Source organism: Pinus tabuliformis, chromosome 1_2, assembly GCF_031772625.1.
Source record: "Pinus tabuliformis cultivar Carrire ecotype Pingquan chromosome 1_2, CPIR1, whole genome shotgun sequence".
NCBI lineage: Eukaryota > Viridiplantae > Streptophyta > Pinopsida > Pinales > Pinaceae > Pinus > Pinus tabuliformis.
Window position 1 is genome coordinate 243,622,420 of NC_142298.1, and position 14,638 is coordinate 243,637,057.

General features: G+C 35.9%; 1 protein-coding gene across 1 annotated transcript in view; it reads left to right on the top strand.

The window, feature by feature from the left end:
* The window catches only part of EBS1 (EMS-MUTAGENIZED BRI1 SUPPRESSOR 1), a 446,396-nt gene that overhangs the window by 403,763 nt on the left and 27,995 nt on the right, over positions 1-14,638 (top strand). Inside the window, exons 33-35 of the mRNA XM_089394973.1 lie at positions 779-919; positions 1,149-1,192; positions 1,303-1,417. Of these exons, the coding sequence (XP_089251099.1) occupies positions 779-919; positions 1,149-1,192; positions 1,303-1,417 (300 nt within the window). The remainder of the gene's footprint in view (positions 1-778; positions 920-1,148; positions 1,193-1,302; positions 1,418-14,638) is intronic.

Below are 14,638 nucleotides of genomic sequence, written 5' to 3' on the forward strand. Positions count from 1 at the left end.
AACACAAAACAGCAGGAGAGAGGCCACTGAGGTGATAGTGGTGGCTAATCTTTTTGTTGCCATAAGACAGGTTGCCTAGTGAGGCCCTTAAGCCTGTTAGATTTTGCGGTAACAGGGTTTTCAATGATTTCTTTCTAAACTTGAAAGGGAATCAAGTTATCACTTCATGAGACATATCCAATAACCTACCTGTAACCTGACATTTGAGAATGAGTCTATCAGTAGATCAACTAGACAGGCAGATTTTAAATAAGAGAAATTATGGCACGTATCTGCCCCTTGTATGCATTTTGTTAATGCTGCCTCAAACTACCTGGCATTTCATTAAATTACCTGACCTGTTTCCTCCTATGTTATTTTATAATGATGGTTTGAATGATATTTTGTCATACATATTCATATGGTTGTTGGAAAGATGGCATTATTTAGGACTAATATTACTTGGGTGGAGAAGCGCACAATAACTGTTTGATATGTTAGTTTGCGGAATTTGAGGTTTAGATGAATGCTATTTCCTTCTGTTTATTTTCCTCCTATGCTGTGTGTTTCATCTGTTCATTTATTTTTTGTTTCATATTTTCAATTATTTTCTTTGTAGTTAAGGAAATGTCCTTTTATCTGCATTACGCCAATTGATGTCAAAATGAAGATATTGTATATTATTAGTATATGTTCAGTGAATGTTTCATGTTGTTTATTTTATTCAATCAAAATCCTTTCTGAGAGTTAAATCTTAGTGGTCATATTGTGATTAGATAAAGCTGTTAAATTGATGCAGGTTATATTCGTAGATGCGGATCAAATTGTTAGGGCTGATATGGGGGAGTTATATGATATGGATGTCAAGGGGAAGCCTCTTGCATATACACCATTTTGTGATAACAATAAGGAAATGGATGGCTATAAATTCTGGAAACAGGTTATTAATTTTTTCTAGAAATCTCTCTCTATTGACTATATATTTGTCAGATGATTTTCCAGTTGCTGCAAGTTGTAATTTTTAGCTAAGATTTTTGAACTTATTAAAATGTTCTCAGATTTGTGGTATAGTATGAGGCACTGGTGGCATCTCTCTTAGTTTGATACTTTTTTCCTTGATTCACTCGTTTCCTTTTGTTATGACTTTCTTTTTTTGTTTCATGGTGAAGGGTTTCTGGAAAGACCATCTACGTAGCAAGCACTACCATATTAGGTGTGGGATTCTTTCACATCTATATTCGTTGTAAAACTGGAAGAAATATTTGTATGTTCTTAATTATTTTCAGACATTAAGAGAGGTCTTGTTTTAATTTTCACAAACAGTGCCTTGTATGTGGTGGATTTGGACAAATTTCGTCAAACTGCTGCTGGAGATACATTGCGGGTATTTTATGAGACATTAAGTAAAGATCCAAACAGTCTCTCAAACCTTGATCAGGTAACACATATCTCCTAAAGCTGCTAAGCTTATACCATGTTCACCGTTTTGGGCATTTAATGTAATATTATCTTCTTTCTTGACATTTTATAATATGAATTATTGTTTTGAGTTTATACAATCATTTGCTTGATATGTTGTTTATTGCTTAGAAGTTTTGCATATTATAACCAGTGTTGCGAAAATTGAGATTTTTTTGCAAGTTTTTTTTTTTGGTTTATCTTTTTATTTTTTATTTAATTTTATAATATGGTTTTTAATTTATTAATTTTTGGTTGGTTTTTTGTTTAGGTCGTTTCTTAACTTAATTGCCTTCCTTGGTTTATTCTTTGTCGAATTTTCTAATTTTTTATTCGGTTCTCTTTTTTCTGAAATGATTAAACTGGCGATTATCACCGTTTAGGGCATTTAATGTAATAGTGTCTTCTTTCTTGACATTTTATAATATGAATTATTGTTTTCAGTTTGTACAATCATTTGCTTGATATGTTGTTTATTGCTTTGAAGTTTTGTATATTATAACCAGTGTTGCGAAAATTGCGATTTTTTTGCAAAGATTTTTTTTTTTTGGTTGGTTTTTTATTTAGGTCGTTTCTTACCTTAATTGCCTTCCTTGGTTTATTCTTTGTTGAATTTTCTAATTTTTTATTCGGTTCTCTTTTTTCTGAAATGATTAAATTGGCGATGTTCACCGTTTAGGGCATTTAATGTAATATTGTCTTCTTTCTTGACATTTTACAATATGAATTATTGTTTTGAGTTTGTACAATCATTTGCTTGATATGTTGTTTATTGCTTAGAAGTTTTGTATACTATAACCAGTGTTGTGAAAATTGCGATTTTTTTGCAAAGTTGTTTTTTTTTTAATTGTTTGTTTTGTTCTTGTTTGTTTGTTTTATTATTTTTGGTCGGTTTTTTGTTTAGGTCGTTTCTTACCTTAATTGCCTTCCTTGGTTTATTCTTTGTTGAATTTTCTAATTTTTTATTCAGTTCTCTTTTTTCTGAAATGATTAAATTGGCGATTATTTCCCAAAAATTCATATTTTTGTATTTTTTAATTTTGCCGATTTTATCTAGAGTTTTATGATTTTTTCTTTTTCCAGAGCCTCACCGATTTAATCCAGATCGCGATTATCGCAACATTGATTATAACTTGTGTTTAATGAATATTCTACGATCTATGTTGCACAATATGGGAAAACGGGTACATGCTAAAAACATAACATCCAAAATTTTGGAAACAGGGAAACAAAATATATAGCCTGTAGGCAACAGTAAGATTTTCTTTAGGGCTGAAGATTGTACAACAACAAGGCTCAAAGCCATTACAATAGTAGACTTGATATGAGTTCATCATGTCACTTATGGGAATTGAACCTAGGTGAGGAGGAGAACAATCACTCATCCCAACCACCTGAGATAAGTCCAATCACTCCTATCTATAGCTAAGAGGTTGTTACTCTTATTGCAAATCGTCATGCATGATGGTGAATTTAACATTTATTTTATGGACCTCCCATTTACATGAAACAATAAGGGCAAGAGCAAGGCCATATGGAACTTATTTTGACTATTGCAGCAATGTTTTCATTATAGTCAATTGCATCAAATTGAGAAAACCCTTTGATTATTAATTGGGCCTTATGTTTTTCAACAATTCTATTTGATGTCTACTTAGTTATATACTTCAATTTACATCTTGATAAGTTTGGTCCCTTTTGAAATAGGTACACGATCCCCAACACTCTTTGGCATTAAGGAAAAATATACTTCATTCACTGTTACATGCCAATTTGGATGGCTAGAAGCTTCTACAAATGCTTTTGCATTCCGAGTCTCTAAAACTTGAGTCAAAAGAAAGGAGGATAAATGAACTTTGAATCTGTATGGTTTTGATCTAGGAAGTTATGGTGCTTGTGTAATGTCCCCAATTAAATTAATTTTGCTAAGAAGAATTCCCATTTTTTGCAATTTGGGTGATGGGAAATATTTTGGCATGTAAACTTATGAAAAGTGGGCGGAGGGAGTCACCACTTAATTTTTGGAAAGATGGAGGCCCCCAACATTAGAGAAAAAGGAAAAATTAAATTGGTAGTGGATGTGGGGCCACCAAAAAGGGGAATTCTAACCCCTTGGGAAAATCGAGCTAGGGAGAAGGAGGTCAGATTGGTGGGGCCCACAAGGAGAGAAAAGTGGGCAGCAAAGATAAATAGAAGGAAGAGACATCATTTTGGGGGTTTTTGACAAATTGAATTTTTGATTTAGAGTACTCTTGAGCTACTTACCCAAGACTACTAGTGCTGCTTAGCACAAGGAGATTTCTGAGTGGTAATCTCAACGCTTTCTTTGGTGGACTTAGAGTGCTACCCTAGGAGAGAATTTTAGAGCTTATTGGAGAGGAGATCGCTAGAGATTGTGGGTTATTTCCAGCCATACTTTAGCCAGTTCGAACTTCCAAGAGGACGCAATGGCAAAAATCGATTTGCTTGGTTTTTGGGTCTTCAACAAAAATTTCAGCTGGAGAATTTATGAGAAAGTCCCTTGATATTGGACCAGATTTTGTGGGGAGTTTTAGAGATGGAGATTGTTTCTCTGGTGAGAACCAAATTCATCATTCCTAGGGCCTGCGTAGTCTTTTGTTGGGCAAAATTTTGTGTTGTTGCTAGCTAAGTTTGCAAGGTTGAGGAAGGGATATCCCTCTTACCTTCCGGGAGTAATTTGTAGAAAATTCTATAGCCATTCCAGGGCAGAAACAGGACCAAATTTGCAGCAGTTGCTTGAGAGTGATGTAGAACTAGTAGAGGAGGGCATAATACCAAATTTCGATAATTCTAGGAGATCGAAATTAGCCCAAAACATTTCTAGGTTTTATTGGAATAGAATCACGGAGTCTGCTCCTAATTTTGTAGAATTTTTGGAGGAGTTTTGGTGCCCCAAAACAACAAAGTTATTTGGCAGCTAGTTGGGAGGAGTGAGCTTAAATTTGGGGTCTCAGGTGGTCAGTAAAATTTTCCCAAACCCTTTCTGGGTTTGTGGTCGAGAGACCAAGATTAATTTGGCAGAATTTTCTGAGCAATTTTGGAGGCTTAAACAAGGGTTTCTTCTAGCGATCAGTTATAGAAATTCCAAGTCCAATGCAAAACTTGAGGAGAAAACATTTTCTTACATCCAGGCAACATATTTTCTCACCTGGGGTTGTATAGCTTGCTTTGGCAAGCCCAGGTGCACATATTCCATGTACTTGTACCCTCCTCTTGATAATAAAATGGCTCAGTTTGGTGCAGTTCTGGTGTAAATTTTATGAATGTTAATTGTTGTTTTAATTTTCTGTGTTGCATTGTGTTCTTGCTTAAATATCACTGTTAAAATTCCAATTTGGAACATTACAACTTGTGCAAGTTCGCATTTAATGGACCCAACTAGAGGAAGGTGAGCATTCAAAGGTGGATTTTCATTGTCACCGCCATCATTTGAAGAAGAAACTGGAAGTAAGTGCACTAACAGAGAAGTTGTGAATAAAAAATGGCTTATAGGACAAAGGTGGCACAAATACCAAATTACGATCACAAGTCAAGAGACCTCAATCAAACGTTACATCTCTTCGAAAGATGGTTTCATTGGAATGAAGCTGAAAAAGTCTATAACCTTCAACATCTTTAGACTATATCCAAAAAATTAAACTTCTCATTTTTAGGTTGTAATGTTTTCCTTTTCTCATTGGGAATGTGATCCCATGCTTCACTACCAAACACAAAAGTTAATATGACGCTAAGGTAGGCATATATTAGTTTAATGGTATATGATATGACTTTAAGTGGGTACTGTTACGAATATAATTTATATAAAAATGTAATAAATATAAATAAATGTAAATAATAAATAATAATAATGATGATCAATTAGATAGTCATTAGTTAAATGGAAATGCATGGCTAAAGGACATGACTAATCATGGAGGGTCACCTACCTAGATATATAAGCAGGCCCTCATTGTATCATTAAATCATCCTTGTACATTTCATATTATTAATAAATTATTATTTATAAATACATTTGTGTATTTTAACATTTAAAGTCAACAAGCTTAATTTTTGTCGCTTTAGTGGTATCAGAGCCATGCGAGCCTTTGGACATTATCTGCTGCACAATATGCCATTAAGTTTACGTCCTGAATAAATTGAGGAATTAAGTGAAATTCGAGAAACGTTTCAGCAATTAAAAAAACCATGTGCAGAGTTTACGGCATGTCTAAAAGAAGAACACATTGACATGAAAGGAGCTAACATTAAGGAATGTTCGAACCAAGGAAATGTTGTAGAACATGTTCTGCAAGGTGACATAGATAAGACCAAGGTTACTTGGGAGCGGGAGCGACATTTTCAGAAGCTCCCGGTTTGGGAGCATTTTTTATATAATATATATATATTTTTATATTTTGATGCATGTATGTCAAAAAAACATGTAGAATGATGAATTAGCTAGAAAAAACATAAAAAAACATAGATTGAATCATATAACAACAATCATGTAGAAGTTATAATCTTCATCAACCACGTCCACAAGTTAGTAACATACAACATATTGAGTCTCATGATTCATCAATCTTAAAGTTTCAAGCTTTCAAAATTTAATATATAACATTTATCATAATTGATCACCAAAGTTGTACTTGTAAGTTAAGTGTAACCATTACAACAAAGAATATGTAACATGAAATGAAACAACTTTCAACTTTCACGAAGCATCATATTCATAATTCATTACCAATGAGTTATAATTGCCAACTCCAAACTTTAAACTTAAATTGTCATTTATTGTTTACAAAAAATATCATAATGAATATGAAAGAGTCAATAATTATTAAAAGTTAAAACTACTAGAAACTAGAAAAGACAAGTAAATTTATCGTCTACAACTTCTTCTTGCCACCACGAATAATGTCTAATTTCTGAGCAGGTTGTGGTGGTCTTCTAGGAGTCTCCTCCTGCACAATCCCACGACTAGAACCAAAAAGCAAATGCCCTCAACGTGTCAATGTACATGGAGGCGACGACAACAAAGGAACAAAGCTTGGAACTTGAGCACTGCTACTGGATGGTGGGGGTGATATGGTTGTTGCTTCATCTTCATCTCTCATAAGTTTTGCTTCTAGTTTTTCAAGATGTATAGTGCCATCCTCCAAATTATCGTCCTCTGGGTGGTTTTCCCAAATTTTATATATTGGATCCTCATAAGCCCGATCATAGTAATGACTCAACAACCTCAAGTTGTAGTGCACATAAACCAAGCTTTCTACCCGATTTTCATTGAGTATGTTTCTTCTCACATTATGTATGAAGCTGTCTGTGCTCCAACACCTCTCTGCAGAAGAAGTATTTACAACTTGTGAGAATTCTTTTTGCCAATTTTGGAAAAAGCCCCATGCCGCCATAGGCTTCCCACCATGTGAGAGCATAAAATCTCTCTCTATCTTCCATTGCATGCAAAGAACCAAAAAACCAGTGCAGCTGAAGTATCTGCTTAATTCAAGACACAAATTAGCACACTCCTTCCTGTTAAATACCAACTTGTCTAATGCTTCCATATATCCTGTAGATACCTTTGGATCTATATGGGGTTTGATCCTAACCCCACCCCTAGGTGCAGGTTGGCCAACCAAGATGGGGAGTAGTATTTTGGCATAAGGATATACACCAAGGCATGTAGTGGAACATTAAGTTTATTCCATTGTGTACACACACAATTGTGAACCAATATATACAAGTTCGGATCATCTTTCTGAACAATATCTTTTATTTGCCCCAACATGGTATCCATCTTCTCATACACCTCCCCAATCACCGATTTATCTATATTTGCAAAACGAATCATGTGATAAATGGGCTTGGTGAATTCCAATACTTGCCTCACATGTGCCCAAAACTGACCATCGAGAACGGTCTCTTCCATCGGTTCAAAACCTTGCTTGTCAGTTGCATTTGTAGCCCTTACATTTAATTCTTGCCCGTGTGGACTTGATACCATGCTAGCCAATGACTCTCTTACCTTCAAAAGGTGCCTGAAGGTGAGGTAATAGCTAGCAAATCTAGTCTTTGCAATCTTCAACAACTCCAATCTTGAGTGTCTATGGAAAATCCCATGGGTATTGCTATGGTTTGAAATAAATTTTATCATTTGTTTGCCTCTCTTGTACAAATCACCAATCCATTTGTATTTTTCGTTTTTGTTCTTAATAATATCGTGCATCAGAAGGTTCATTGTGTGACCCAAACACCTAGACCAAAATATGTTGGGGTATTTATCCTCAATAATTGCTCTCGCTGCCTTACAATTAAGAGCATTATCAGTGATGACTTAGATGACATTTTATGGCCCAATACATTCAATTGTTTCAAGTAATGGTTCTGCAATGTTAATACCAGTCTTGAACTTCTCTGAGTAATCATATACTGAAAGAAAGATGGCACCACTAACAAGGACAACAAGAACACTTATCAATGGCTTGCCTTTTACATTTGTCCATCCATCAGATACAATGGACACCCCATGCTCAGTCGAAGAATTTGTCATTCTACTCAATGAATGTGATATTTTTGCTTTTTCATGATCAAGTCCAACGGTTCTAGCCTTGTCATACCCTGGGCTTTTGTATCCTTTAAGGGCATCATTTATGGCAGAAACCATTTCATGCCAATAAGGTGAGTGAAGAACATTGAATTGTATCCCACATGCATAGAGAAACTGGTAAACTTTTCAATCCACATCATTCCTACACCCTTCACCAAGGAAATATGATATAGTTCTACGCCTTAAAGAGATGTTTGGTGACCTTGTGCCTCCATATCCATAGCCATGGGAGGATGCTGAAGGAGTTCTTTGTGCATGTTGATGTGATTGTGAGCTTGGTTCGAAGAAACCCTTTGATTTTTTAGATTCGTATTGAGCTTCCTCCTCTTACCTTATGTATTTGGCTCTATCTGTGGCTGACACACTTGTACAAGTTTTGATTCCTATTGCTTTATCTTCATCCTATGCCCTTTTCCCACAGAAGTGCCTTCTGGCATGGGTGTATGAACTTATGTAAGTTTTGTTGCAATCGAGGCAGTCAAATTTAATGGTTCCACCCCCTTTCCCTGCTTCAGGCCTAGAAGCATATTTCCACAATGGGGTTTGGTCTTGTTTAGTTTTTTGGGCTGAATCATGTTCACTCTCTTCCTCCTCACCAAGGTACTCCTCTCTGGGGTTTTCATCAAATCCACTATAACCCACTTCTTCATCCTCTTCGTTATGATCAACCCTCCTTGTTCTACTCTCCAACACCATAATAACCAAAAAAGGAACCAAGAAGAAGAAAATGCCAAGCCATATAAAGTTATAAACCATGATATTTGAAATTTGAAGTTTTGAATCTACAAAAAAATGGAGGAATGGGAATGAGAAATAGAGAATTTATTTATTTAGCAATGAACATAAAAAAATGCTAGATTAGAGTGTAGATCCTACCTCTTTGGCCTTCAATCCCAAGCTCCAATCTCTTCTTGCAAGCTCCTCAAGCTCTTCCAAGCTCTTCTCTCACCAAGCTTCTATTTCCAAGCGTCAAACTCTCTTTCGCTCCTATTTCTCATAATGGATGAAGTGAATAATGGGAGGGGAGAGTGTCCATTTATTTTGTCCTCCTTCTCTTTCCCTCCCTTTCCCCTCTCCTCTCCCCTTTCCCTCCCTTTCCTCTCTCCTCTCCGCCGTCGGTGTTGCCCTCCCGCTTGGTCGCACGACCTCTTTTTCCGCCAGCCGAGAGCATTTTTCAGAGGGGGAGCGCTCGAGAGCGATCGCTCCCTGACTGCTCCCACTCTGAAAAAACGCTCCTGGAGCGTACGGGAGCGGTCAAGGAGTGAACGCTCCCGACTGCTCCCTAAAACGCTCCCAGAGTGTATTGGAGTAGTCAAGGAGTGAACGCTCCCAATTGCTCCTTAAAACACTCCGGTGAATCCAAGGAGTGTTTTTTTTGCAGGGAGAACACTCCCAACTAGCTCCCTAGTTGCTCCCACCCGGAGTGCGAATTGGGAGTGGGAGCGTGAGAGGGGGGGCTCGCCCCAACCCTGGATAAGACTGTTGAGGAAGATGATGAATCGACAAAAAACATTCATGAAAAATCACTACATTCTACAGATGATCAAGGAGAGATTATGTCAATTTCAAATTGTGATGAGAATGAAGATGATTGTAAGGATGAATGTTATCTTGTATAGCTAGTATCCAAAATCATTATACCACCGAGGAAAGATGTGACAAGAAACCCTCAGAATGGAAGAGAATATGTGATCAGTTAGTTGCTAGTCAAAAAGTGGAAGCATAGTCCACTATTATGGATTCACAGCCTGTGAATGATGATTTTAATATGGATGAATCCAATGACTTGGTGTTTATGGAGAAGAATAAATCAAAAGATTTTAGGATGGTTGCAAATCCGGAGAACTGTAAGCTTTTAAAATGAGGAATATTGATGAGAATTTGCAAGAGGAAAAAAAAATTAGAGCGGAAAGAAAAGGCAGAGGCACATCTTTATACAATTACAAAGGTTGTTAGCGATCAAGATCTTTCTAATTAGTTTGGTAAGGGCATATTTCGACCTTGTTGATCGTGATAAGGTCCAGATGTTTCAGATTTAGAAGCAAGTTCCTTTTATCTCTTTCAAGGAAGAAGTTGCAAAAGAATTTGGCATTACAGTGCAATTTCAGCGGTTTTGGTTGTGGGCTAAGTGTCAAAACCATACATACCATCCTAACAGGCCCTTAACACAATTGAAATAGTCCCAATCCATTGGCATCGTGAGGGAGACTTCAAACAAAGCACACATTGCAGAATTGAGATTGTTTTTGGAAACTGAAGATGGTCTGGATCTTCGATTGCGCCCACCTCCTGGTAAAACAAAAGATGATAACTTTTGTTTTTCAAACTCTATGATCCAGAGAGAGAAGAGCTTAGGTATGTTGGGAGGCTTCTTGACAAGGTTCTGGGCAAGCCAATAAAACTTATTACAAAGTTGAATGCCATGGCTGGTTTTCCACAGATGAGGAAATTGATCTTTATGAGGAAATCAAATTTGAACCAAATGTCATGTGTGAACCCATTGAAAAGAGAATTACTTTTCGATCTAGTCAGCATGAAGATGGGGACATCATTTGCTTTCAGAGATTTCTTGTTACATCTGAAGAGGATATACATCGATTTCCAGATGTTCCTTCATTTCTGGGTTATGTCATAATCAACAGATTGTACATTTTCGACACCTGGATAAAGCCAAAGGAAGATGATTTTTGTTTGGAACTGTCAAAACTCTCCACTTATGATGATGTTGAGGAGAGAGTTGCACAACAACTTGACTTGGATGATCCCTCAAAAATTTGTCTCAAAACACATAATTGCTACTCACAGCAACCAAAGCCTCAACCCATCAGATTCAGAGGAGTAGACCACTTAAGTAATATGCTAATATATTATAATCAGACTTCTAACATCTTATCTAATGAAATTCTTGATCTCCTTGTTCCAGAGCTGCAAGGGTTAAAAATTTTGAAGGTTGCTTTCCATCATTCAACAAAAGATAAGGTATCTATGCACAACATTAGATTTCCCAAACAGAGTATTGTCAGTGATGTTATCAATGAATGCAAGACAAAGGTTGATCTTTCAAATCCAAATGTGGATATTACATTGCTTGAGGTATTCTACCACAAAACGTATAAGATTTTCCCCTTGAATGAAAAGATTGAGAACATAAATGATCAATATTGGACTTGCGAGTAGGGAAGTTTTCAGAAGCGTGGAGGGCTACTCTTCAAAAAGTCATATTACGTCCACCTCTTGCATTCTCGTCGTGCACCAATCCTCAACACCACTACAACTTTTACCTCCCGACAACCGAACCTGCATATCGTAAACCCCTTGCCACATTCCACTATTCCGTTAGCTGATCGACGTTTTCGATTGCCAGTCGCTGCCTTGGGCACGATTCCACAAGACCCTCGTCCACATTTGTCGCTACCCAGCCATCGATCCCGTTACCTCCGACAACCTGACCAACACACTGACACTCTATTGTATTTTTCCTCATGTCATTCGATGACCATGACTATGTCCATTTTGTCGAGTTGAATCGTCACCATTTGCTTTCGTGCCCCCTCCCCCACCATTTCATGTTAATACACTTTAATTTATAGTGTCAATTAAATTATATTATTAATTTGCCATATAATTAAATTATTTAATTGTTAATTTTATATATATATATATATATATATTATAGGAAAAATAAAAAGTCAATAAAAAAATAATAAAATAAAAACCTAGTTCCAAAGTAATATTACCATCGAATTATATGTGTTGAAGTACTAGTGACACGTGAGCAAAGTGAAGGAAATTGTTAATGATTAATTAAATAGTCATTAGTTAAGTGGAAAGGCAGGGCTAAAGGACATGACTAGTCATGAAGGGTCACCTGTCTAGATATATAAGCAGGCCCTCATTGTATCATTAAATCATCCTTTTGGATTTCATATTATTAATAAATTATTATTTATAAATACATCTGTGTATTTTAACATTTAAAGTCAACAATATTAAGTTTTGTTGCTTCAGGGGCATATATATATATATATATATATATATATATATATATATATATATATATAAAAGTCAACTGTTAAACACTTTTTTTAACTAAAGTGAATATAAACGTACTTTTTTGAAAAGAGAAAAAGATAATTAAAAATAACTCTAGGATGATGGAAGGAAGATTTTCCTATAAAGGTAGCATGATCCCATGTTATGGATTATGTACATTAAAGGGGAATATTCAAGGAAAAGAGATTAATATCATTATCTACAAGAACCAAGAGGAAAATTACATTAACATAGTAGCCACTTATATTTAAAACAATTATATATCTTTCTTCATCTTCTAACATAAATGTCTTTGACCATATAATTTAATATATATTTCTTTATTATTAAACTCGACACAATTTTCATTTTTTATATTTACCATCACAATCTTCCTACAAGGGTTGCAGTTGTACAGATAACACCATATGGATACATGATGCAACAAATTATCTTTGTAGGATAGAGTTAATGATTTCACTTTTGTGATTGGATGAGCAATATAGTCGCTATGGAGGACTATATGGCAATGACAAAAATGGCATTGTCTATCAAGGCCACAATTTCTCCTGGATGGCAAAATTTTCGTCGGAATCTGATGAAAATAATTTCAAGGAATCCAATCCTGGTAGTGTTTGAATCGTTTTTTTTTATGGTGGAAATGGATTCAACACTATCAAGAACCCTTGGGGCACCCAAGATCCTTAAGATTGACAGTTGTAACCTGGATTTCCAAAAATTCTTGTTGGATTTTTGCAAAATTCTGCCGAAATTCCCATTATTTTCTTGGAAAATTGTGGCCTCATTAGACTATGACACAAAAAAATGGTGGTAGTATGGAAAAAGTGGCAAGGAATTGTATGAACATTAGAATGAGCAGTAGCTCTATATTTTGGCAATTGGGTGGATGTACAGTAGAATATGGCGTTCAATCACAAATAAATGTATGGGGAATGGTACCAAAGTGTACAATGGTGGAAATTGGTGGATTGTATAGCGAATTTGATTACGAAAAAGACAACTGCTAATTTGTTGACATTATGGCAATTGTTGTGCACGATAGAATTTGACAGTGGGTGATATGACATAATTCAGCAGGCGGTGGTACAAAACCATGTGCGAACCAACGATGGGACTGTAATTAATTAATTGTCAATGTCTGCTAATTGACTATACAGACGACTTGTACTCGACTATCTATTAGAAATCATACAACCTATAATTTTTTCACTATATAGCATCGAAATGTATGGGTGATAAAGTAATTGCATGTGCTTTACAATTGAGATTGTATACTAGACTGTAGGCACAATTCTTTAAATTTTTCAAGTGGAAATTAGCGCTTGTGTAAAACATGAGTGGTTGGCTTTTATAAATTGTCGACTTCTACATAGGTTTTATCCAATTTCTTTGCAACGGACGAGATATACAATTTTAAACTTCTTCAAATATGCAGTGGACTGCTAATTTTTTTCCCTCATCGGATTTTTGCACTGTAATGGGCCAAAGGCCTAATGTAGTCAATGACTTGAGATCAAAGAAAAATCTAGTAATTTTTTGTGTGGCTAAAAGCCTTATTAGATGAAGTCTAGTAAATAGGGCTAAGGCTGGGATTAGAAAGTGAATCTTTGATACCAAGTAAGACGGGCTAAGGTTGGGATTAGAAAGTGAATCTTTGATACCAAGTGAGACGAACAAAGTTCGCTCACACAAAATATTCAGAATGCCTGAAATATAACAAAATCCATGTAGACAATATATAAATTGTAAGTAGTTGATAGTAGAAGCTATGATGATTGATTGTACAATAAGGGCCCCGCATATATAGCTAGGTGGGATGCCCCTTTCATGAATAGTCATGTCTCTTGAGACATATCCTTTCATTATAATAGTTATACTAATGATAATTTAATTATGAATTGTTTATTTATATTATTTTATATATTTATGGTCATAACAGTTATCACAGTGCTCTACGGGAACGCGTCCCTCGGGGTGGGGAGCAAGGGGCACACTCTCGAGACAGGGATACTCCTGGGGAAACGCTAGGGAAGGCGTTTTCCTTGTACGAGGAGCGAGGGGATGGAAAAGGGATGTAGGGGACATTGCCTTTTAACATTGCTGACAAGGACCCTTTGAACACTTTTTTCTTTTTCATAAAGGAAATGATTTTTGATGGGGGAAGTCTAGTATTTGACCATATTGCCCTATTAATGCTATGCAATTCATGGTATGTTAAATTCTTAACGTAAAAGTGGCATTCCCCTTTATCTTTCATTTTCATTCTTTTACTTGAATTTTTAACATTACCATGAAATGACTTACGATGTTTGAGAGTGGTTTCGACCTCATTGGATTTCATATGAAGTAGCATTTTAGATCTCACTCAAAATCCAGCAAACTTAACAGTTTTACAAGATTTTAGGATTGGGGGGATTTCAATGCTCCATTGGATTTTGTCATGTATGAGGGTATGGAACTAGTATTTAATCAAGAGCACCAAGCCTTCTATGTACCTTGATGTTAGTTGCAATGGTTTTTAAACTGCTCTATCATGAGGCA